The 27,138-nt window shown below is 38.9% G+C and overlaps 1 protein-coding gene across 4 annotated transcripts; it reads left to right on the plus strand.

Moving 5' to 3' along the window:
• The first annotated feature begins 707 nt into the window (after window positions 1-707).
• LOC124615312 lies at window positions 708-26,923 on the plus strand. Of its 4 annotated transcripts, none has more exons than XR_006979775.1 (4): window positions 708-996; window positions 19,864-19,958; window positions 20,057-20,188; window positions 25,904-26,923. XR_006979775.1 is itself a non-coding variant. In XM_047143100.1 (4 exons), the coding sequence occupies exon 4, from the start codon at window positions 20,072-20,074 to the stop codon at window positions 21,467-21,469; it is 1,398 nt and encodes a 465-aa protein (XP_046999056.1). In that variant the 5' UTR covers window positions 708-996; window positions 12,002-12,090; window positions 19,864-19,958; window positions 20,057-20,071; the 3' UTR covers window positions 21,470-26,923. The 4 variants fall into 4 exon arrangements, 3 of the variants coding, with proteins under 3 accessions (XP_046999056.1, XP_046999055.1, XP_046999057.1); XM_047143100.1 differs by adding an exon at window positions 12,002-12,090 and having other exon boundaries at window positions 20,057-26,923; XM_047143099.1 differs by having other exon boundaries at window positions 20,057-26,923.
• The last annotated feature ends 215 nt before the right edge of the window (window positions 26,924-27,138 follow it).

The raw sequence follows: 27,138 nt of genomic DNA on the forward strand, positions 1-27,138 counted from the left end.
TTCAGATATATGCCGCGTTGCTATTACAGTTGATTCTTTTATTTCGCACCTCTGGCACTGTCCATACCACCAGTAATATATCTTTGTACAGCATGGACGTCTCTCTTATAATTTCTATGTGGTCGATGGTTTGTGAAATAAGTCCTCACAATAATTTGTTGCTTCAACAAACGTGGCATGCTGGTGTCTCCCGCAAATCTTCTTAGACGTTCTTTTTCTTGCTGCTATTTATTGATTCCGACAGATTCTGATCTGTTTCCCAACAGATAGCGTCTGTGAGAGATGCTAGCAATAGCACTTGCTTGCACTGCAACCACCAACGTACCGCGCTAGGGACCAAGAAGAAAAGATCAAACACTTTATAGTGCACACATAGGCATTTAAACTGTTATGGTTACCGTGCACCATATACAAATGGAACTGAAAGAAAACACATTATCGTAAAAAGACGTATCATCTGCCATGCACTCACAGTGGTTAGTTGATGTGTGGATATAGATGGAGACGTAATATAAAATCGCATAACAGAATATTTAAGGCTAAGTTTCGCCATTGTAATCGGGAAATGGAAGAACTAATATTCTGCAGAAACCGATGAAACTATTTCCTACAATAATAGGAGAAATTTAGTTCGCTCGGAGATATATATTTTTTATGTTGGCAATATAGTGTGCCTGAGCACTTGTGAAATGCGCATGGTATGTTCAATGTTGTGAGTGTGAGTCTATGAGAATTCGGTGTTTGTTCCTTGTATGTGAGAGTGGGGATGAGATGGTGTGTGTGTTTTGTTGTTATTGAAGATGTAAGTCGTACGGATAAACTACAGCGATGTGCGTAATCAAATATCACAGAAACGATGTATTTCATCGGTAAAGATTTTACTGCACTGAGAATATATAATATTGGTGTCGACAGACCGGGAACAAGTGTTGTAGTATTCCCAAGTGGGCTGCGGCACTTTTGAGAACGCTCAAATTGGTTGCGCCCTTTTCAAATGTGAGTAATAGCGTGAAGTTTCTCGTGACTTGGTCTCTGATATTTATAAAATATTGATTAAATAGGTGTGCATAACCTGACAGTTCTCATATTATTAATTAGATCTGTATTTTCTAACGGACTGGTTCCGTTTTTTGTTCGTTATGTAAAAATGAATACTTTCATATGTAGGAAGTTTTGTAGCCTACGGAGTTCAAAGATGTGTCAGTCGTTTAGTGTTTTGAAATGATTTCTGATATGAGTCTCACTCCAGCTCGTGTATGTTCACATGCAGATGCGCTCGCAAATTTCAGAAATAAATTTTACAGTCAAAAAAGACCTAGATAGGTTTTCAGAATGATGTCTCATTAGAATTTTGCTTTGCCTTTAAACTGCCATGACATACTATCACTTTACCGTTCAGTGCCATTTAGTTAAACATTTTATCCGCAATTTAAGAGTTGTCTGTCCAAATAAAGTAGGCTTTCATTCATAGAAAGTTGGTAGATTGTTACTATTGCCATGCCCTGCGAAATCTGCTTTGTTTTGAGTTGGAGAACGTGGTGATAACCATTTTAGAAATAAGGCATACGACTGTCTTGATATTCTCCACAGTCTACAGTGTTGTTAGTACTTCTGTTAGTAGCTATTCTTAAAATACATGCTATAGAGTAAGTATGAGGAGACAAAATGGTAATGTATTTAGATCACAATAAATGAGAAGCACCAGTTTGTTTTTGTTCTACAATATTACTCTTATTGTTAACCGGTTTTCGGCTTACATGACCATCTGCAGAGCTCGTGCTAATGCCACTCTTTAACTCTGACATGCGAGTGGGTTTGTATTGACAGATAAGGAAAAACAGAAAATAATATATTAATGTTCTGTTGTCCAGTTTAAACTACTTAACAATCATCTTGTTAAGCAATTAAAATTTGTCGTCAAAATTGAATCTTGCAGTCAAGTCAGATAAAACTGACATTAAATATTCAGACTGTTTACTTCATAAGTTAGTCCCTGTCAACCATTAGGAAACAAGTATGCAAAAGTACCTATTCTTCTCCCACCTCAGCACACTATTACAGTTGTAAGATACAACAGCATAATCCAAATATCCAGCAGTCTCATTGTAAGAAGCAAGTATGACATAAATATTTTGTATTTCCAGACAGATGAGACAGTTAGAAGTGTAATTTTTGACTCATGTTTCTCATCTTCCAGTGGAAGTGACTTATTGAAACATTTGCTTTTTCCACAAACCCCTTACTTTGACTCATTTCTTTGTGAATCAGTAAAATTCCATATTACCTCATTTTTGCTTCAACCCAAAGTTTCTTCAGAGTTTCCAAGATTTTTACAGTTTTCCCACCACTAAAATTCCTGTCTCCTCTGCTGCTGGTGCAATGGTGATTGTGCATATTATGGCCATAAGACTAATTGCAGTTGACATATTTTAGGTTGTATCTTCCTTACTGCCAGTGTATGCATAATTCCTGTCATCTCCAGGTATTTATAGTCTTGCACATGTGAAAGGATAGACTAGCTGATAGTCAGTAGTTCTCCTAATGATATTGGTATTGATAGCTGCCGAAATTAGAAACGGAACAGTCTAATTGATCCAATTTGAGAAATAAGATGATTTTCTCTACTCACAATTAGTTATCCACTGTTCATTTTGAACAAGGCTATGTCACAAGCTTGGTATATATTTTATTTGACTGGTAATATCCTGTTTTAATGTATTACTGCTCCATTTGTTAACATTGGGTACCACTGTTATTGGCTTCTTTGTAGTAGTACTCAGTAATCCCTGTTGCCTACTATAGCCATCCTATGTCAAGTATGCTGTCAGAGGGGCAAAGGGCGTGGTAGAAGGAAACCAAACAGCACTCTGACAGGCATTTTCTAAATACCAACATCTCATTGTCTTTTTTTGACCTACACAAGGGATACACTAACACTTGACACCATCACATTTTACTTACCTTCCTTAACTGGGGTTTTCAAGGCACTGTTCTAATTTTTATTCATTTTTTTTATCCCACTAATCAATTTGAGTTAGAATTGGCACATTGCTCAGTTCACCAGGAGTCCAATGGAACAGCATTTCTCAGGGCTCCATGCTGAGTGTTACAACCGTCCTTGTCACCATGAGTGGGATTCTGATCTCCATCAGAACACTGGTCGAGCCTGTGCTGTATGTCGACGACTTTTGCATTTGGTACAGCTCTCGGTATGTAGCCTTCACTTACCACCTCAAAGATGCCACCTGAAGAGCCTCTGTTTGGTTTTCTTCCCCATGACTTCCAGTTTTCTCACACGAAAATGTAAGTCATGCATTTCCGTCTATCACAGTTCAACCTAAATCAGAATATTACTTGGGTACTCATCATTTGGACAGAGTTATGCACTCTCGATTATTGGGACTCCTCTTTGATAAACCACTGACATTATCATATTTTTCTACTAAAGATTGGCCGAATGTGACAGCAGCTTTTTTTAAACATACTTTTAAAAAATGTCTGAGAAGCACCTTCACCTTTGAAACTGTTGGACTTAGTACATCATCATGGAGTAAGACTGGCCATTGCTATTTGCTAGATAGTCTGCATGCTGGAGCTGGGATCTTTTGGGTACACTTGGAGGTGCCTTGGTAGCAGAGCCTGTGGGCAAAACAAGCAATTCCTGAGGTATCCCTAGATCCTTCGAACAAAATACTGCTTACTGTAGCTGGAAAAAGAAAAAAGAAAAAAAACCAACATGGATCGTACCCCTTTACATGAAGGGTAGTAAAAGTGATCCACAAACTAATCATCCAATATCCTTGATGACAGTTTGTTGTAGAATCTTGGAATATATCCTGAGCTCAAACATAATGAGGTATTTCAAATGGAACAACCTCCTTCATGCCAACCAGAATGATTTCTGAAAACATCGATTATGTGAAACTCGCACTTTCCTCACATGACATACTGGAAGCTTCAGATCGAGGTAGTCAGGTAAATACAGTATATCTTAATTTCCCTCAGGTGTGATTATGCCTTGAGACCCTCTACTGGGACCTCCGCCTAACACACTTAGAATGTGCTACCCATGCGTTCGCATACACTCCTCCTTGGTTTGTATCTAGCCTGTGAATTAGAATTGATCTGTTTCAAGAACCTGAAGTTTGTTGCATCCATGATCTCTGGCCTCTGTTTATCAGGAGTGTCAGGATGCTACCTTCACTTACACTGATGGCTCTAAAATCACAGATAGACCTAATATAGGATATGCTTTAACATCTCCCACCAATCAGAGGCAACATTCATTGCTGGCAACATGTAGTCCTTTAACAGCAGAATTGATAGTCTTTAGCAGAGCCCAAAATTTTATTACGCAGACCTCTTTCAAAGACATTTTAGTTTGTAATGACACAATTAATAGTCTCCAGGCTGTTATTAATCAGTTTTTCTCGTAGTCAACCTGGAGTATCTGCTACTCATAATAATATTACCTGCTGACTGTTTAGCTACAGAACAGATTATTTACCTAATGTTCACATTGATGATTCCAGGTGCAGGTTTATGAGTACTCACTTGGAGATGGAACATCTGTTGGGCTTCAAGCCCCTATAATAAACTCTGCACTATCAATAAGACTACATTTGCATGGTACTCCTCCTGTTCCTTCTGGAAGGGATCCACCATCCTATATCACCTCTGCATCAGTCGTACCAGATTAACCCATAGTTTTATTAGTGATGGGAAAACTGTATGAAAATAATAACCTTAATTGGCTATATTCTTAGATATGGGGATTGTTATTCTTTCTTTCATCCATACATTCATTCATTTCTTTTGAGTGAAACCAGTTTGTGGGAGCAACCAAATGAAAACAATCAACACATCCTGTTGTAGTTTTACATATTGACTGAACTATTCATTCTTTCTGTTAAAGTTGAATCAGTCTGTAGATTTTTCAGTCAGCTTTACCATGTATTCGCTCTTTCAACTTCAATCACTCTTTAATGTGGTTGGATGGATAAAATATCTACTCACGATACATCGGCTACCTTGTGACCTAGTCCAAAATACCATATTTGTCCCTCCTGGAGGCCCACAGCTCTTGTATGGGTATGTGTGTGGCATGCATGGAGCTCTGAGCTATTTCCACCTGTATTCTGTTGAGGGCTGCAGTCCCTTCCCTGTATCTGCTCCTCCCTATCCTAGCCCCTGCCCTCCCCCCCCCCCCTTTTCTACCACGGTGTTTCCCTTGGCGACGGTCTGGCTGTTCCCTTGGTTCAGCTGTTCTCGTTCCCTCTTCTGTCTCATGTTTGCATTCTCCCTTTTTTCAGCATTTCTGATCCATCTGGTTTGACCTCCATTTCTAAATTGTTTCCAAAGTGTGAGCCATTTGGGGAAGAACTCCGTCCCTAGCATTTGGCAAAGAACTCCCTCACTAGCATCTCCAGCGTGGGTTCCCCCCCCCCCCCTCTTTCCCCACTGTAAGCCCCCCTGTCCCCCCCCCCCCCCCCCATCCCTCACAGTAGCCAATCAGTGTGGTGTGGCTGTTATCTACCCATCTGATTGAGCCCCTGACAACACAGGCATCACACTTCTGGCACCTGAGCTGTCGCCGCCTCATGTAAACCTGGGAGTGGAAGGGCCTCCTTCAATCTGATGAGGAGGTAAGGACTAATCTGGCATGGTGTGACATTTATTTCATCTGGTGAGTCCAGAGAAGTCCTAAGGACAATTGTGTTGATACCAGTGCTTTCATTCTGACTTTTGAGGGGGTGCTGTCCCAGAAAAAGTCAAGGTTATGGTTTACTGTAGCAGCATGAAGCCCTATATCCCACCTCCCCCGTGCTGTTTCTAGTGTCTCCATTTTGGTCACATCTCTTCACAATGTGATGCATATCTTACTTGCAGCGACTGTGGCCACCTTCTCCGTGGTGCAGTCCTTGCACCTTGCTGACCAATTGCATGAACTATTCCAGCTCTCTCTCCTCACTCACCAGATTTCCCCAGTCTGTAAAAAGGAAAGAAAGATTCAGGAATTCGAAAATCTTGACCCTCCATCCTACTTTGAGGCATGACAGAATTAGGCCATCTCCACCCAGTACTTCTATTGTCAACATTTGCTTATATTGCACCCTTTCCTCCTCCTCTTCCCCCTCCTACTCCTCTTTCTTACTCCTCCTTACCTACATCCAGTCCCCCTTTCCATCTCATGGGCAGTTCCCATTTCCTCCCTCATGGAACTGCTCCTTCTCCTTGACAAGAGAAGACACCCTCTTCTCTGGCACCCACTGAGGATGAGGCTCACCCAAGAAGCCTCTCTCCACAGTGTCTCCAGGACCTGTTATTTCGAGTTGGACATGGGACCTACACTCTGTGGGTCTCAAGGCTGCTTGTTCTTTCTTGGATCGGGATATTCCTGTGATGTACCCCCTTCCTGACCACACCTCCTCTCATCCACCGAAGGAGGCTTAAGTAACAGGACGAGGTTCCTCCCCCCCCCCCCCCCCCCCCCTCTTCCCAACATTCAGGGGGTAGTGCCCCCTCCCTCTCAGTCAGGGTCCGATCTTACATTCATGGCTGTCACTCTGTCCTCACTGGTGATGGACACTGACTTGGCACAATGATCGATTCTGGCTGATTTGACATCCATCCTGGCTCTTGTATTACCCTCCACCAATGAAACTGCAGTGGTTGCTATTGTCACCTTCTAGAATTGCAGTCTCTTCTTTCTCTCTACTCTGTAGCTTGTGTCATATTGCAGGACTCTCATTTCATGGATACTCATTCACCAACTCTTCTGCCGGAAACAGGTTGGCTCTTTGCAAGCCTCCTGTGGTGTCTGTATGCTAGTCCACACAGACATCACAATATGTGATATTTATTCCCCTCTCCCCCTCCCACTCCCCAGACTGGGCAGCCTCCTACACTTCCTGCTCTTCTTGCCCTGCTTCAACAACTCCCTCCATTCTTCCTTCTCCTTGGGCATTTTAATGCCCGCTGCCTCCTCAACATAGGAGCTCCCACACACTTTTATTGCAGCACACATCACTTCCTCAGCCATTGATCTCTCCATTTGTGGCCCTGGATTCCTCTCTTCTGTTCAGTGGGAAGTTCATAACAATTTGTGCGACAGCGATCAAATCAGAGTTTCTTAATTTTTATTCAGCATCACACATCTAGACACCTTTCCAGGTAGGTTTTTATGAAGGTGGATTTTCCTTGGCTGCCATCCTAAGCACTCCACCACACAATGGTACTGATGAGTCCGTACAGAGTTTGATAGATGCTGCCATCCATTTGGCAGCTGCTACAGTGATTCCCACTTCCAAGGGATCTCCCCCACGGAAGACTGTTTCTTGGAGGAACCCCGAAATTGCTGCAGCTGTCGTGTCCTCCAGCGCTTTAAGTGGCATTCATGTCTTGACCACCTCCTGGCCTTCAAAAGGCTTCATCCCTAGGCGTGTTATCTAATTAAATGCCAGAAACAGATTTCTTGGGAACCATATGTCACTGCCGTAGGACCGCATACTCCCTTCTCGAAGATGTGGGCAAAGATGGAGCACATTTTTGGCCACCGTACTCCTACAGGTGTCCCATTAATTTCTCTGAATGATGTCGTCCTTACCAGCCAGGACTTAAATGAGTGTTTTGCTCAGCATTTTGCCCGGGCATTGCAGTCTGTCCACTATCTACCCGTGTTCTGTCTTCTTAGAGATTCTGGAATGACCCTTTTATCTTTCCCTGCCGCCTGCAGTCTTATAACACCCCACTTAGCAAGTGGGAATTCACCAGTGCCCTTACCATTTGCCCTGATGTGGCTCCTGGGCCAGACTAGGTGCATATCAAAATGCTTTAATACTTTGCAATTTTGTCATATGATGACATGTTGGAGACCGTGGCTGTTTTTGAAGACAAATGTTGATTGTGTTAGGACAGCAACCAGCCACAAAGCTGGTTGCAGTCCTAACACGATCAACATTAGCTTTAATACTTATTGGTGTGGCTAACCAAAGACATAGACTTGTCCTTTCCAACTGTCTCTGCAGTGAAAGGGAATTACTTTCCCATTGGTGAGAAAGTGTTGTTCCAGTTTTAAAATTGGATGAACCACCTCTTCAGGTGGACAGTTATCACCTGATCTTTTTAGCCAATGCCCTCTGTAAGTTACTTGAACATATGGTGCATCGGAGGCTGTATTGGTCCCTTGAATCCTGGGACCTTTTGGCTTCAATGCAAGGTTCTTTTCAGTGAGGGCACTATACTGCAGATAATTTAGTTCACTGGAGTCTGCTACTAGAACGGCTTTTGCCCGTCGCTAACACCTTGTTGCAGTCTTCTTTGATTTGCATAAACCTTATGATTCTACGTGGTGCCACCACATCCTGCCACATCACATGAGTGGGGGCAGTTTGGCCCAGTCCTAATTTTTATCAAGAACTTTCTTTCATGTCACACTATCCAGGTATAGGTTGGTGCCTCCTGTGTAGCACCTCCCATATGTAGGAGGACGGAGTACTGCAGGGCTCTCTTTTGAATGTCCCTCTCTTGTTAGTGCCTATTAGTGGTCTGGTAGTGGCTGTGAGACCTACAGCGTACCCTTTTGTATGCTGATGAAGTCTGCATTTATTTCTGTTTATCTGCAATGGGCATTGCTGAATGCAGGCTGCAGGGAGCATTACAGAGTGCAGTCTGGGCTCTCACTCTTGGCTTCCAATTTTCAGATACCAAGACCTGCATTATGCATTTATGTTGTTGATGTACTGTATATCCCCATCTGAATCTGTACCTTGATGGCCAGCTCCTCAATGTGGTGGACTCTCATCAATTTTTGCAACTGGTCTTTGATGCTCAGCTGATGTGGCTCCCCCATCTTCATCAACTAAAGCAGGCATGTTGGTAGCATGTCAATGATCCCTGATACCTCAGCAGTACCAACTGGGTCACAGACCACTCCACTCTCCAATGGCTCTACAAAGCATTGGTCTAATCCAGTCTAAATTATGGGAGTCTCGCGTATGGCTCAGTGGCACCTTTGACATTACATATGCTGGACCCTATATACATCACTGTGGGGTATGGCTGGCAACAGGCGCATTTCGGACTAGCCCTGTAATCAGCTTCCCAGTGGAGGCAGGGGTCCAACCGTTGCACATTCTGTGCCAACAACACTTGATCGCTTATGCATTAATCATCTGCTGCTCCCAATGGCATCCAAAATACTGTCTCGTCTTTCCAGCTACAGAGATCCACCTCTCACAATGGTGACCCAGGTGTGGTGTTATGATCGCTATCTGCAACTGGTCCTTTTCTTCAGAACTTCAGCTTCCCTCTCTACCACCTCTTCTTTGGGCCTACTCACATACACCTCCATGGTGCATCCCTCGTCCACAGCACTGTCTAGAGTCTAGGCCAATATTCAAGAAAGGTTGTAGAAGTAATCCACTAATTTACAGGCCCAAATCGTTAATGTTGATATGCCTCGAAGAAAACGGTCTATTGACACACAGTCAACATGGGTTTAAAAAACATGGTTCCTGTGAAACACAACTACCTCTTTATTCACATGAAGTGTTGAGTGCTATTGACAAGGGATTTCAGATCAATTCCATATTTCTGGATTTCCAGAAGGCTTTTGACACTGTACCACAGAAGCAGCTCGTAGTGAAATTGCGTGATTATGGAATATTGTCTCAGTTATGTGACTGGATTTGTGATTTCCTGTCAGAGAGGGCACAATTCATAGTAATTGATGGAAAGACATAGAGTAAAACAGATGTGATTTATGGCATTCCCCAAGGTAGTGTTGTAGGCCCTTTGCTGTTCCTTGTCTATAGAAACAATCTGGGAGACAATCTGAGCAGCTGTCTTCAGTTGTTTGCAGATGATGCTGTCGTTTATCGACTAATAAAGTCATCAGAAGATCAAAACAAACTGCAAAACAATTTAGAAGAAATATCGGAATGGTGCGAAAAGTGGCAGTTGACCCTAAATAACAAAAAGTGTAAGGTCATCCACATGAGTGCTAAAAGGAACTCTTTAAACTTTGGTTACATGATAAATCAGTCTAATCTAAAAGCCGTAAATTCAACTAAACACCTAGGTATTACAATTACGAATAACTTAAATTGAGAGGAACACACAGAAAATGTTGTGGGGAAGGCTAGCTAAAGACTGCGTTTTATTGGCAGACACTTAGAAAATGTAACAGACCTACTAGGGAGACTGCCTACACTATACTTGTCTGTCCTCTTTTGGAATACTGCTGCATGGTGTGGGATCGTTACCAGATAGAGCTGACAGAGTACATCGTAAAAGTTCAAAGAAAGGCAGCATGTTTTGTATCACGAAATATAGGAGAGAGTGTTACAGAAGTGATACAGGATTTGGGCTGGAAATCATTAAAGGAAAGGCGTTTTTCGTTGCAACAGAATCTTGTCACGAAATTCCAATCACCAACTTTCTCCTCCGACTGCGAAAATATTTTGGTGACACCGACCTACATAGGGAGGAACGATCACCATGATAAAATAAGGGAAATCAGACCTCATACGGAAAGATACAGGTGTTCATTCTTTCCACGCGCTGTACGAGAGTGGAATAATGAGAATTATGAAAGTGGTTCGATGAATCCTCTGCCAGGCACTTGAATGTGATTTGCAGAGTATCCATGTAGATGTAGACCTATTACAAGATCCAAAAGACTTGGCTCTGCCTGTGGCCCTCCGCTGCCATTTCTCCATTCTTGGTGTGTTTCGGCATTGGGAAGTAGTCTGTAATGATGTGTTGATGATTGTCTGTCACATTGGCTTTGCTTGCATCCATGTTGGATGTAATGAATTCCATTTCATGCTGGATGGCTGCAGTGTTTTCACTGCTGACTTGATAGCTAGCTTTCATGCTCTTGAACATATCTGTACATACAGTGGTGAGTCCTTCCTTATCCGTAGCGCCTCCTTGAGCAGTTTACAAGCTCTTGACTAGTGTTACTTTTGCAGTCCCTTGGTCCTGACTGTCCAAGATTCCCATTTTGCTCTTGAACAGTTTAGATGCTCAGTGGTCTTTGCCTGGACCTCGGGTCACATTTAGATCCTGGGAAATGGATTCTCTGACAGATTGACCAAAATTACTACCAGTAATCCGCCTCTTGAGATAGATATTCTGGCACTAGACCTTCAATTGGTATTGTGTATCAGTTTCAAAGGATTTGTAATACAGAATGGCATAGTCTGACTTTGTCAAACAAACTAAGGATGATAAAGGAGATAAAAAGTTTGTGGAGGCCCACCATGCAGGCCTCTTGCAAGGACTCCATCATCCTTTACCAGCTCTGCATCAGCCTTACTTGGCTGACTCGTAATCATCTCCTACATCGTGACAATCCACCCCATTGTTATTGTGCACCCATTTGATGGTGGACTCTTAATCTCCCTGGCTTGCTACTGATGATGTTAGCATACGATGCCTCATAGGCTGTCCTGGTTTTAAGGTTTATTTGTAAAGGTGGTTTTTATCACTCTCTCCAAAGGAGGGCAACTTAGCCTTTTTGATCCATTTAGGGGTTGGTGGGACACCCTGTTGCTTCCTCTGCCGTGATTGGGCAGTGGCCAGCTGGGCTTGGAGATCTGCTCCAACCCTCATTGTACCCATTCTCTTGCTCTTCTTCACCCTTCTTGTCTGTTTGATCCTATTTGGTGTTCTACCTGTATTTTCTTGTGCTTCTCTTAACCTGCTCATGTTGCTAGTCATTTCTGTGTATTGTTGGGTGAGGAGCCTCTGATAAGTTGTTGGGGGCAGGAGGAGCATGTCCCTCATTGCAGTGTATGCCTTCAAGGACCTCCACTAGCTACTGCTCCTTGCATAGTGCACCCCATCTGCCTTTCTTCCTCGCCCCTCTTTTCTCCTTCCTTGTTCCTTTATCTAGGCATCACTGACCTTTGATAGACTTTGAGGTTTTCTTTCCTTGGGTTTCACACACTATTCTCTTCTTTGGTGCACATTTTTGTTGCCTTGCCTGTTACAGGTAGGAGGGATTGATGACCTCATAGTTTGGTCCGTTTGATACTTAAACCAATGAACCAACCATTATATTTGTTCTCCTGCCACCCCTTGGTGAGTAATGCTTTATCTATCCATTTTCCAGTTACATTATATTTTCAAAAATTGATCGTTTTCTTTGATATAAACAACTTTTTAGTGTTTTAGTTGGCTGAGCTATACATTCATTCTTCTGAGTGAAACCAGTCTGTAATATTTTGCTTAGTTGAACTGAGGCATTGGTATACAACTGGAGCACCCATATCTCCAGAGGGTTAATTTAATTATGTACTGAACCTAGACTAAATTTTCTTTTCATCATTTAAAACTTACTCATATATTGCTGTGGATTAAGATGTTTCAGATGCAATTAACATGTAACTAATTAAGCTGGTGTATTGTTGGGGATAGAAAGTTGAGCATAAAGGTGACGGAGAAAGGAACATTGCAAAATTTTAAGCACTGTTTGAATTCTGTTTTACTGAGAAGGTCTGATGTCCATCAATTAAAAATCATTTTAATCTAGCCCCTAAACACTAATTGAGACATTTATTTGTACAGAAAATAATTGAGGAGAAATTACGTTACTTGCTATTTACATAAACAATAAACATAATAAAGAGAGAAATCGTGTGCACACAAATCTGGTTACATTTTACAGCCTTTAAAAAGTAGCAGATATAAAATTGCATGGGCATGAAGAAATAGTATTCACATTCCTATATAGATACTTCAGTTTCACAGTTAAGCCTGTCTCTGGCCATCACTGTAAACTATCTGATACAATGGTTGCAGCCTTCAGGACTGATTGGCGCCACATGCCACATCACCTGTGCTGCCATCCAGGGCAGCAGGAGGAGCGGGTGCTTCCTACCTCTTGTGTTTGCTTGCTTCCTGGTTGACAAGAAGGCAGCAAAGCTGTCTCACAAAGTCAGTTGAAGCAAATCAGCAAATTTATTTGCTAATCAAAATTGTCGTGTTCTGCATTTATATCTGTCATTCAGTAGACAAGTTTTCCAGACAGCCGGAAATAGGGAAGTTAGCTATGGTATTGGCAAGCCAGGACCCCATTCATGTCGGATCAGCCCGCGTTTGCAGAGGCCAAAGCGCAGAACAGGGCAAAGAATAATCCGTGAGTAGAACCAAACGGACATAGCACTTTAGCTCATGCTAGTATGACAAAGAAAACAGACACACAAAAACCAAAATGCAAACACAAGTTAGTTGAAAATGAGACAACTAATGAAGCAACACCAACACAACAGCCAACTGGAAAGATACAGTTATAGATACTGACCAAAATGGAGATACACACCCATATGTTACAGACACCATTCAAGAGGACAATCAACACACATTTAACATAGTTATTCAAGGTAATGAAGAACAGGGCTACACTATCCAAATGAAACTGAAGGAAAAAAAGCCATTTAACAGACATAGAGTCTGACAATGAAGAGACAATTACAAAATATTATACTGATCGTGAGCATGTAGTTTGCGTTTCAAATCTAGCAAAAAGGCGAAACAACAAAGACATTGTACACTAAATTAAAACAAGTAAATCTGGCACAAGAAATGAAGGACATAAAATTCAGTCGAAATGGTAGCGTAATTCTCATCAGTAAAAACCCAAATACTGAGGAACTAATTGTCAAAAAACTAAAGGCAAATTGCTGACCAGAAATGAAAGTTGAAGCAATGAGACCTTATTACAATCCTAGACAACAGCAGCAAAGAAATTTCAGGAATTTTTCCAAAGTTTGAGTGTAGTCATAACAAAGGTTGATTTTGATGTTGCAATTAATGACGTTGAAGTAGTTCTCAAGAAACTAGACTTCAATTTTGTCAGGGTAGTTAGAATAAACTCCAAAGAAACAGGAAAGGAAATTCAAAAATGTGTGTGATTATGCGTGATCAACATACAGTAGATTATCTTCTAAAAAATCATTTGAAGATTTTTTGCAAGGCACATACACTAGAAACTTCAAAGCTTCCTCCTCCACAACCAGTACAATGTGTAAAATGTTATAGCTTCGAACATTCTATTAACAACTGCACAAAGCCACCAAAATGCGGTAAATGTGCAGGTCAACATTTTACAAGTAGCTGCACAGCTAAAAACATAAAACCAAAATGTCAGACATGTGGAGAAGACCACCTAGCAACCGATGTTAGATGTCCCAAGACACCAAAAGAGGCCGCATTGATTGACACAACTGTCAAAGTACACTGCATCAATACACCAGTTACAAAGGTAGCTGACATTGACGAAAAATATTTTCAAGTAGATGATTTGCTTAGAGCAGTTACTACAGCTGTGATCAGTATACTACCTGATAGGAAGAATAAAATAGAAACAGCCATTAGAGATGTAGCAAAGAAATTCTTCAGTAGGAAAATTGCTATCACAGAGAGCGTAAACTCCATGCATATCCAAATAAACAATCTTCAGGACCGTACAATACAAGAACCACTACAGTTGGCACCAAAGCAATGGCCACCATTGAAAAAGAATAGTCCACAGAGAAAAATACAAGTAGAAGAAACATCTTCTCCAAAAGTTGACAGTACTTAACAAATATCTTAAAGAATAGAAACCAACTCTAATTTTGCAGATAGCATATAAAAATGGATCCTCGAGAAAATAATGTAATTGCTAGAGAAACCAATATTGCCTTTGTCAATGAAAATGGTATACGATCGAAAATTAATTTAATAGAACATCTAATAGTCAGAAAACGTCAATGTGATTGGTATTGCAGAGACATAGGCATCTGAGTAGCCAATAAGATCAAGGATATTATATGCCATAGGTATGATACTAATACCAGTGGAAGGAATGTTAGTGGAGGCATAGCAGTATTACATAGCAAAAACTTTCCAGCAGTTAGGATTGATTTGCCAGAAAATTTGCAAAATGTACAAGCTGTGATATTAAAGACACAAACAAGAACTAAGAAATTTACCTATTTAACAACAATATATATCTCTCTCACCAAAGGACAGATTACCAATAGAATTTTTTGAATATATGACAAGTCTGGGCCCTTTCATTATTATGGGTGATCTAAACGCAAGATCTAATGCTTTTGGAGATTCCGGAATGAATACAAATAGCAGAATACTAGAGTCTATCCTTACAAAATTTAATATTCAACAAGTTGACAACGAAGAGCCTACTTTTATAAACCACATAGGTACATCAATACCTGATCATACTTTATACAGTAACAATATACATCGACATTTTACTGCTCACTGGATAGGCAAAAGTATTGCTAGTGATCATCTACCACTGTTAGTAAGAACTACAATGTACCATTCTATCAAAAGCCAACAAAGTACAAAAGTAATATATGATTTAAAAAAGATGGACCAAGAAAAATATCAAACATTGCTTGATGAAAATATACCAGAAGTGACTGATATAACAAGAATTGAAGAATTATACCAATATAACGATGACACAGTAGCAGCTTTAAAACAAGCGCAATATGAAAGTGCTCCAGTAAAAAGAATAAAAGAAAATCTAGAAAGGGTACCTGAAAATATTTTGGCAACTATAAAACAAAAACGTAAGATATATTGCCGGTAAAAGGATTTCAGTTTGAAGAATTGATAGTGGAATGGAACAGGTTGAATATGCTTGTTAAAAGACAATTAACAGATTTTCGCTCACAAAGATGGGCAAAAACGTGTGTGTTGTTAAATCACAAACAAACAAGTTCTGGAAGACTTTTAAACGTATTATAGGTGATAAAATACACATTGATCCTCCACTACAATATATTCAAGAAAAGGCACAAATTTTTAAAGAAGTTTTAATAGAAACTCATAAAATACCTAAGGATCCACTTTTTAATAAATCACACAAACAAAAAGTTGAAGAAGAAATATCAATGATTTTTACATCACCAGAGGTTTTAAATGAAGAACAATTAGCACTGATTCAAGAAATTACAGAAGAGGAAATAGATAAAGCAATAAATAATGGCTAAAACACTTCACCTGGAATGGATGGAATTAGCACACTACATCTTAGAGTAGCACCAGGGGAGAAAATAATTACCAAAACCTGGAAAACTATTAAATAATCCAACATCCTATCACCCTATAACACTATTATCAACTATTGGAAAATCTTGAGTCAATATTAAACAGACAATTACATAATTTGCAGAAGACCAATGGGACGTACCTGACATACAAGCAGGTTTTAGACAACAACATTGAACTATAGATCCTATTATTAGAATATGTACTAGTATTACCAAGGCCTTAAATATCAGTGTTTGTGCATCAGCCTTATATTTGGATATAGAAAAAGCTTTTGATAGGGTATGGCAACCAGGATTATATTACAAGCTTATAAACTTTGGTGTCCCAATTAAATTTATCTTACTCCTTAGTTCTATCATTGACAATAGACCTACATATGTATCAGTCAATAACAAACTCTCTAGTCCATTCATTCCAGAAGCCAGGGTGTCACAGGGTACTATTCTTTCACCTTTGCTATATAGCTTATATACAGCTGATATTCCACAGCCTGCCCATTAGAATGAAGGCTTAGCACTTTCCTCAGATGATACAGTTTATTGGTGTAATGAGAGAACATCTGAAGAATTGAATAATATAAACACACAAAATCTCACAAAATTAGAAAAATGGATTGGCACCTGGCATATTAAACCTAATGTGCAGAGGAGTCAATTGGTGATATTTAGACACAGAAATTTTACTACTAATAAATTACAAACACCAGATAAAGTAAAGTTAAAACTCTGGGGAGAAGAAATCCTACCAAAACCAAAAGCAAATTATTTAGGTCTTATAATGGACACAACACTCTCATGGAAGCCTCACCTAGATAATATCCTAGTAAAGGCAAGGAGAAGAATTTGTCTCCTAAAGTTAATTAGATTATATAAGATGAGCACCCAATAGTACATTAATTTATACTTGTAAAACGTTTATAAGACCAGTCCTGGAATATGGGGCACCATTATGGATTGCAAGTAAACAGCAAATAGAAAGAGTTTTAAGCACAAAAAGAACCACCCTACGAATTTCTGCTAGATCAGGTCTCTATATTACAAATCAAGACATATATAATTTAGTAAATAATTACCGCTACGGCGCAGACCTATTGAGCTTGATATAGGAATGAATAGACTTCACTCTGGTATGTTAACAACTAAAATGTTAAAAGAAGAATTTATGAATTTTAATTTTACACGCTAGCAGTATATATTTCCATCACACACTGTAGCCCAATGTATTAGGGAGACTAATGAAGAATTTGGTAGAACAATTCCACTTGGACCTTCTAATAATATTAGCCATTTTGTTAATGAAAGCTGAAGTGTAATGTCAGTTCTATAATAAAAATTAAATAAATTGAGATACTAGAGAATAAATACGATATAAAGTAAAACATTATGTAAGATACATTATCCCAGGTGGGGTTTTTGAGGAGTTTTCCCTACCCGTAAGGCGAATGCCGGGATATAACATCAAGTAGGAAAAAGGAAGAAAGTAATAATGAATAGGAATAGCAGACACATAATGAATTATTGAAGAATTATTGTTACTGAATTGGATAATAAATATTTCAAGTAAAACAGGAAATATCAATTTTTTTCCAAATAATATAAATAAATGGAGTCCCAACAGTATTAAAGCACCTATGGCTGAAAAGAGCTAAGCTCTAGATACAACCCAACCTCGTAAGAGGGGATGAAAGATGGGGGGGGGGATGTTTTATGCATCTCGTTCTGCATTGCAGGCACACAAATTTCCAGGGGAGGAGTGGGTGGAGAGGGGGTTAATGCAAATCATAACCTTCCATTCATATGAAGTGGCTGTCAGCATATCAGCTGGTAGTCACTGCTTGTATAGTATCCAGTAATGGTCTGCCGAGTCTCTTAATGTGAAACACACATAATTCTATTTCCCCAGCAAACTATCATTTTTAGAAATATAAATTTTATTCTCCTCTCATTGAAATAAGATATATTATTTGTTTCAAAAAGATGTTGGCAACACTAGTGATTTTTCATGTATAATTGAAAAGGCTGAAACAGTATGTAAATGAAATTACTCAAACCCAGAGAATGAGTGAAAACGTTTGTATTACAGATGTAACTGCCAGAGTTTGTCAGTTGTCACAAGTGAAAGCACTCAAACATGGAGAGTGAGTGAAAATGTTCACACATCTGATGTGGCCAAAGGAACTAATTTCATTTGACTGAAGAAAACCAACTGAACAAAAAGAATTTGACTGGCTGATTGATTGCTGAAACCAATTTAAGGCCCATCACTAAGTTTCATCTTATATAATGAACTCCCTCCTTTTTGGTTGTGGAGCCTTACAGACAGTTGCTAACATCCTAGTGGAATGCCTCTACCTTCTGGCTCACCATGCCAAGTGTGCTCTTCCAGATCCTTTGCCTCTTACATAGCAGACAATGTGTGGACTGTTAGACTGGTTCTTATTTCTTCCAAGGAAGTGGTTGAGAGGCTTCTATTCTCAGGCTTGACATTTCAGAAAGCTTTCGGGGTGGGGCTGGAGTTTTTAGCATTCGGGTGTCTCCTGTCACATGCTGGGCCTGTTCGTCCCATTTTACTCAAACGTAATTGCTTTTTAAATAAAATTTGTCCTTTTTCTTGCACACCCTGTTTACTTTTTGGGAGAAGCACTTCAGTAAAGGCAAAGACCTTAAGGGGATTCCTTGTCTTTGATTGTAGCTGCTGATCAAAGAACAGTAGAACAGTTTTCTATGCATCCTCCAAGAGAGTGGGTTCTGTTCCCATCTTTGACTCTGTGACTGTAATGGGGATTTGGGGGAGGAGGCGACCCTTGTGTGAGGGATGCCCCCCCATCACGAGCCAGACCCTGGGGGCATTTGACTGTGTCCACCCACCCAGTGCTGTGATTATTTCTCTCACTTTATTTTACTGCTGTTGGTCCAACTGATTTTCATAATGTTTTTAGCCTCTTCTGGTTAGAAGGCATTATTTATTCCACTACTGTATTAGCCGCACTCAGATGTGGGATGAGGTTCTTCTCACCTTAGTTGAACCCAACCCACTTACTTTTACCTCTCTTTAAGTTATTTTACATTTCTTGTATCAGTATTGCTTTCAATGCATCGACCTTACCACTACTACATACTATCGCAATTCAATCAAATTTCTGGTGGTCCCTAACTCAAGAGGATTATGTCTTAGATGAAGGATTGATGATCTCACTGTTTAGTCCCTTAACCCATACTCCCTTCCAATGACCAACCAACCAATAAATATTGAAGAGCTTTTTGTAGGTGATTGTCTGCAGCTGTTCAGTTATTTGGAAAAAGCTGGATCAACAATACATTTGTCACAAATGAGCCGTACAAATGTCGAACATATATAGCCTAACTGTCATAATAGTATGTCTTAACACACTCCATATAAACACACTGTGCCTTGGTACAATTACAGTAGTGCACATTTGACTATTTTGACAATTATATATATTTTACATTTGTATGGCACATGAGAGATGGAAATGTATGATTCATCCATTAATGTGCAAGGTTTTTGTCCTGGAAGGTTATTGTAACAATCGAAACCAGTAGAGAATAAATATAAAATTGCACAGCTGATGGCACAGATATGCTATTTTTCCAAAATATAGAAGACTATAAAAGTGTCAGTTAATGAGGATGTAGCTTATAATAGGTGCAAATTTGTGTATGTAGCTCATGCTGAGCACTGATTGCATACTTTTTACAAGAACATCTAAAACACTGAACAATCCTCCTTGTGTTTTTAACTTAATATGTTGTACTTTACTTTCAGGGCACTCAACTTTTAAGTAACTACTTTACCAACAACGCAAGGCTGTGTTGCTGATTTTGTAGTATGGAGCTGCAGAAACTGTGCATAATTGTGATGTAAGGCAAATTACTACTAATTGTGTCTTCAGTATGTTCTTTTTTAATTCTGACAGGTCTTATTGATTCAGAATTTGGCTGTATCCTTTCTATTTTAGAGCTATGAAAATAGTATGAGACATAATACCATCACGTCATGCACAGAGAATCCAGAGGAGCCCTCCATTCTCACAACAGTAAACATCAAGATGAAGAAATACTATCAGTTAGTTTTGGTGATTGTGTCTGTGGTAAGTTTTATAACACTTCTCTTCTACCGCCACGAGTACAACAGGCTGCGTTATGTTATGGAAGTGCTGAGCTTTTTTGGAAAACCAGGACAAGTGGCTGAGTGCCTTCCTCCAAACATCTCTCAAAATTTAAAGAAATCTGTCAGTTTCATTGATCCACTGCCATCTTGGCAACGACTGACTGACACACATTTTGTTTATTCAGCCTTCTGGGAAAAGAATGATATCCACAGTCATGTGAAAGTTTTCTCTGTTGAAGCAGGGAAAACTATTCCACAGTACAGCTGTGAAGTTTGGTTTGAAGACAATAATACCCCAGTAACTGGAAGATTCAGTTACACAATAATTCAGTCAAAAGAGAGTGCACTTACCCATGAACAAACTGTGATTGCAGATAATGTTATAGCTTATAACTTGTACTGCAAACCAAAGCAAATTCCTGGTATTCCATTTGGGGTTACATTTTTCAAGACTGATAGTTTGTTGCCGTCCCATGTTTTCATTCCTGTTGGTTATCCTGTTGACAGACCAATATTAGAAAACAGCACAGCAGTTTGCATTGTACCCGGATTTAAACCAGTACTGCAAAAATCTGCAATCATTGAATTTCTTAGCTACCATCATCTTATTGGAGTAAATGAATTTATAGTATATGACAAAGGCTTACCAAACCGAATTGCTCAAGTGCTGCTGGATCCAGCAATTAAAGAAAATTTTGGTATTGCATTGTCTTTGCTTCCCTGGAATTTCCCATTTCCACATTTGGAAGCAGAGCCAGTTATGAGACTTGTTGTCGAGAGGGACTGCATACAAAGAACTGCTGGAAAAGTTCGGAATGTGGCTGTTTTAGGTTGGGGTGAGTATGTAGTGCCTAGGTATCACCACACTCTTGCAGGTATGTTAGATGATTTTGACACAAAGAAAAAAACAACCACCAGTTTTGAAATACCAACAATAGTTTTTTGTACTGATCTCTTAGAACATGACACAGACGAATCTTTACCATTGGTTCTTCGAAAGACGAGGTATTATAAAGGAGACGACATGGATCCCCCTCTGCATCTGTATCGTCCTCAGACGGCAGTGTCCAGGTTTACTGTACCCAGTACACAACGTGTTTCACAAGGAATAGCTGCTGTACATCGCTACATAGAATGCATGCTTGGTACTGGTGAACAGCCAGTTGAAACTCTTCCGTATGAGAGAGCTATTCTTAGATTTGCAGGGGATTTGAAACGATCTAAATTGTTAAGAGCCTGGTCTTCAGGTAGACTGTTCTAATTTTTAATTTTATTTGTATGTGCTCATTCACATGACTGACAGGGATGGTGTTCACATTCCAGCTGGGCTTTAGAAGCATGCCTTCAGGTAATGTGCTTCCAATAAAGACTTATGATTTTATTAATTGGGAAAATAATGCACTTGATGTGGTAAGAGATATAAAACTATATCTTACACTATAACTTAGTCTGCTGTTGGAGTAATTTTAAACAGTAGCAGGCCCAGAGATAGAATTGCAGATAGCTGTGTTTTGTGACCCTTAATTTTGTGCAGTGATGCTTTTGTATTGTTTTATTGTAATAAAATTATGATTGTTAATTGGAAAGTGTGTTGTACATAGAACTTTGGAAATGTATATTTTGAATATGTGTAATAGAGGGCTATTTGACCAGCCCCTCAGCTAGCTTGAATCATGTAGTTTTCTAACTTCCCTTTATTGTAGACTTTTTTTATACCTTTTTATCTAGTCGAAGTAATTCTGAAATTTTTGATCTCTCTGAGCTTCTCTGATAAATCAGGTTGTGTAGTAGTACAGTATTGTAGCTGACAAATAAGATGTTACAGTTGTTCATATAAAATTTCCCATAAATTGTTAAAATACCAAGTATGACATACAGAGCCTGAGTTGCAGTATGGTGGCATAGTTTTATTTGTCAATGATCTGTTGTGGCATAATCACATTTAACAATATTAAAGCATATTGGTTTGTAATGTAAACATATTTGCACAATTGAGACTACTTGTAGCACACAGCTATGTAAGATTTATATGCTGTCACTGCAGCAGCTTAAACTGAGCATTCATTATGTATGTACATTTGTATAAAATACTGTACAATAAATATTTGTGAAGAGATGTTTGATTCTTATAATCTACAAGGCCTGGATAGCTGCCAAAAGAAGGAAAGAAGGTTCCTGTGGTTCCTGGCTTGTGCATTTTAAAAAGATGCATGTGAAGTAAAGAAAAGATGTATTTTTGTTTTCTTTTAGTTGCTGCAACACGGCTGAAGGTTACAGATTTCTAACTTTGTGCTTTACTGTGAGTAAATGGTGATACCTTCGCAGTGATTAGAACAGTGGGACAGTGATTGGGTCCAATTACTCAAGGATGAACTAAGTGATCATAGGGGCTTCCAGTTAGTTTTGTATTAGCAAATATTTTACTGATATATGTATATATAAAACTGCTGAGTTATTACAGGTTTGGTGGGCATTTTGTACACAGTAGTGACAAATAGTTTGATGAGCTTGTATGTGGAGAACACAGGCTTAGATTGTCATCTCTGCAAATGAAATGGTTGCAAATTTTATGTAAATAGTTAATAACAGTGCCATGAATTCTTTTTTTTGTGGTGTTAGGAATTTTCCTGGTTTCTGAGCTCTTAATTTTGAAGAGTATATGGAGTCATTAACATTTGTTAAACATTGTGGCCTCTGTATGTGAACCTCAGCAATTGTACTTGACAGACGATCTTCCTCTGTTATGCTGTCCTTCACTTTCTGTAGTATTATACCTCATTTTAAGACACATTCATAGTAATATCCCTCCCGTTTTAAGGTAACAACATCCAGATGATCCATTCACAGAATGACAAATTTCATTTTTCTTTCATTTCTTTTTCATCTTGTGTTTGATGGAGAAAATGTCAGTCCCCATGATTTTTTTCTACTCATTTCTCATACACAGCTAAAACGATTATATTCACAAGTTGCACTGCCTCCCGTTTTGCTATTGCCTTACTAACGCTGCCCATATGTTTCCACTCAGCCTGCAGTGCAGAACGAACCTGTCATATGTGCAAGCACTGTGCTTTACACAAAGGCACATTTTCACGTGGTTTGATATATGTGTTAGCCAGTTGTTCACAAATCAAAATGTGGACAGTGATATTTCATATAATTTCAAACAAAATTTCATTTAACGAGAACGCATTTCTCGTATTATGTGCTGTATTATTTCGACAAAGGCTGCAGTAGGTGTATTAAGAGACAAATTATTGCGTCCGTCTATCATTAGGAGGAATTTTTATGTTTTCTGTTGTTTCAACAGATAAGATTCTGCGAACTATTTGTTGACAAGCATAACATTTTCTGTTAATCGCCTAGCGTGCGCGTATACGGTCTGCCTGATACCTGCCTTGCTGACAGTAAATTCTTCCAACCAGCGTATCTTCTCATTTACATGTAACACTCGATGATACCTTTGTCTGTAATACCATAGAAAACGGTGAAGTTAAGATATTATTTCATTTTAATAGTTAATTGGACCTAATCAGGCATTTGCTGAAAATCCTTCCCAACATGTTCATCATCTGGATAGGTAATGTACAAGGAATACTTCTCCAAAATAAATGCTACGAATTATTTAAACCCTGGCATTCTAAGACAACTAATATTTAAAGAAGTTAATGTCCAAAATACGTGGTACTTGATCGTGTATATATTTCATCTAGTTCCATTAAATTTTAATCTGTTTTTGTGTTTTTAGTCAATACTCTTATTTTTAAGAGAAGCTTATAAGTTTATACTGTCACAACCTTGTGGTTGACACACAACTTTAGTTAGCCTCATATGAAAGATCTCCTTCGGGCCTCATAATTCTGGTGGGGAAAAAAATCACATGTAGAAAAAATCTTTATGTAAATCAGAAACCAGTAACTGCTACCACAAATAATATTCTCTGAGAAGATACCTTCATTCTATTTGGTTGCAGGCTCATTGACAGTCTTTCCTGGGCCAACTGGTCCTCCTGTCTCTGCTCAGCTACGTTCTAGATAAGAGATCCCATCTCTATGTTCCAAATCTTCTCCATGTTCAAATTTCTCACAAGTAAACCTCATTTTGATGGGTTAGAGATGCTGCCAATGAAACTTCATGCAGGGTTTGTTGCCACACACTCACACTACATCAAGACCTCATAGTTATCTCTATGGAGCTTTTGAAGTTTTAATCTGTTCAGTTTCTTGACTTCATGAGCATCAGAATCCATTAGGACACTCCTTGCCCTAAGTTGTCCCATATTCAGAGTATCTACCTGGCAGGATGCTCAGACAATGGGTTATTTGCCAAAAGCCAGTATTTAAGATGCTGACAAGCTATTTTAATAATGGAATTTTTATTTGTTGCAAGGTTTGAAAGTTCATTCATGTATATCATAGGTAAAAGGACAAAAACTTTCTTGATGTTCTGCAAAAATTATTTATTTAATTATGAACCACAGCATATTATAGAATGTTCATTCACTGTATCAAAAGGAAATTTCTCTTGAGAATAACCACAATCCTCCATTTTGTCTCTTGTTTTTACACTTTTCCCATTTTCACGTAATATAGTAGGTGCCCTATTCATAAGGGGCCCCAGGAAAAGTGTTATAAAATCTTAATAGAAAAAGGAAAAAAACCAAGAAATGAAGGTACATTACATTACATTACACACACACACACACACACACACACACTCTCTCTCTCTCTCTCTCTCTCTCTCTCTCTCTCTCTCTCTCTCTCTCTCTCTCTCCACAGATACTGCTGTGTCAACAAATTAGGTGCGAAAATCCTCTGTGAAATCCAACAATATTCTGGCAGCAACAGTCACAAACATTCAACTGGAAGTGTGTACACATGTGCATGTAGGTCACTTCCAGGACCTCTTGTAATGTACCTTCTCTTCTCATTCATAAAGATATGTTGAGTGCAAGTTTTGTTACATACACTCTTTTTATCAAGTTTTTTTTAACGCTTTCCCTATTGCCCCTTAAGAGCGGGACCCCTGTATATGCACAAATATTTTGTATTTTCAGAATGATCAATTCGTGTTCAAATTTTGTACACAGAAAAGCTACATGGCTACCCATTCTTAAAAGAGCAGAGAATGTGGGAAATATTGCAGAGCTAGGAAAAGCTGCCATTTTAAGGATGCCATTGTGGTGCCCACACTTCCTTTCTGTAACCATTATGATTAAAATGTAGAATTGTTCATAAATATGTACCTCTGATTCCGCCATATGTGGTTAGTGATGATTGTGTTTATCTCATTTTCATGGCTGTAACTGTTGCATTGTTTTCTCACTCTTGAAAGCAAAAATAGTTCAGAGTTTACCATATATACTCTTTACCTTACGGAACAGGTTGGCTCTTCGGAAAATCATGAAATACAGTAGTTGAGAGTTAATGGTCCATATTTTCTGCTGAGATGGGTGAGAGTGGCATCTGACAGTGTTAGGATCATGTACAAAAAAGGAATTGCACAATAAGTGTTGTTTTTCAGCAGCACTGTAAGACAAGTGAGGAACATGCACTGACAAATGCCAATTTTGGTGAATGGCTGAAACAATAAAAATATGCTTGGAAAGTAGTAAAGTTGTTGTTCATTAAAGTCTGAAATGTTCAGATAATTTGACACTGTGAAGGGCCAGTCTCTATGTATCTGTATTTTTCAGGTTTTCAGAGAATAAATATAGCTGCAGTTTATTTGTGCTACTATTCTGTACGATACGTGATCTTGAGGAGCAAAAGTGTACATTGAGTATTGGTGACAGTGAAGAAGTCATCTTTGAGGGGAAGAGGAAAGGGAGATGTGCAGAATTGAATGGAAGAACTGTAACTTATTAATTGTGAGTTTATTATGTATGGGGAGTAGAAAGGGTATGTAGAAGCAAGGCAAATAACACTGCTACATGTGTTGGGAAGAACTGCACCTTGCCAGCATAGCAGCTGTGTGGCCTTGTTATTGAAAGGAAAGAATACGATAATATTGAAATTGAGTCGATATCCCTTTATACTCAGAGTTGTCACTATCAGCCGTCTATGTTCACTGTAAATTTTGGATTTTTGGGTATTAAGTAAATAGAACTGCTCATAAGTGCCTACGTAGTTGCTGATGGAAGTCTTTTCATATTGATCTACAGTGGGACTATTGTTTTAGTTTGGTGAAGATTAAGTAACAAATTTAGTGTAACATAGTGTCAAATATTAACATTCTTTTGCTGTGGGATGGTACTAATGTTACAAATGTACTGAAGCTGTCATCGTAAATATCATTTTAATGAAGGAAAACTATAATTATAGCCAATAAGAAATGTACTAGCAGAAAACGGCTCCCGTCCCAGTTCAGAGACCTTCTAGATGTTGGGCAACCATAATCATATGAATGCCTTATTTTCTATAAATATAATATTACTGACAGAGAATTTTTGGACAATCAACATGTTTACTGTGTAGAATTTGGCTAACCAGGCCTTGGATCATGACTGCACGGCTCTATGCACATTTGTAGCTGAAGTGAGTAGTATAAAGTTGCAGTAGAACCTTTCTACAATTTTTGATACTGAAATGCTTTGTTAGTAATTGTCTTGTATATGCATAAAGACAGAAAAAACTCATTCTTGTCATATTTTTTGCATTTTATGTATTTTGTTGTTGTGTAATGTACAGTTTTGCTATTAAAGTTATTAAAAATACTTCACATATTCAAACTATTGTTGTATCCTATTTTTTATTATAGAGCAGTTATATCTTATGATTTTATAAAATGAACAGTATTATGAAAAGGGTAGACACTCACTATAAATATGACGCATTGAGTTGCAGACAGGCACAATGAAAAGACTGTAACGTACTGAGCTTTCAGCGAAAGCCTTCTTCAGGAAATAAAACATTCACACAGGCAAGCACA

Source organism: Schistocerca americana, chromosome 5, assembly GCF_021461395.2.
Source record: "Schistocerca americana isolate TAMUIC-IGC-003095 chromosome 5, iqSchAmer2.1, whole genome shotgun sequence".
NCBI lineage: Eukaryota > Metazoa > Arthropoda > Insecta > Orthoptera > Acrididae > Schistocerca > Schistocerca americana.

What these genes read in the sequence shown, in the direction of transcription:
- LOC124615312 (XM_047143100.1), top strand. Translation starts at nt 20,072, where the DNA reads ATGAGACATAATACCATCACGTCATGCACAGAGAATCCAGAGGAGCCC.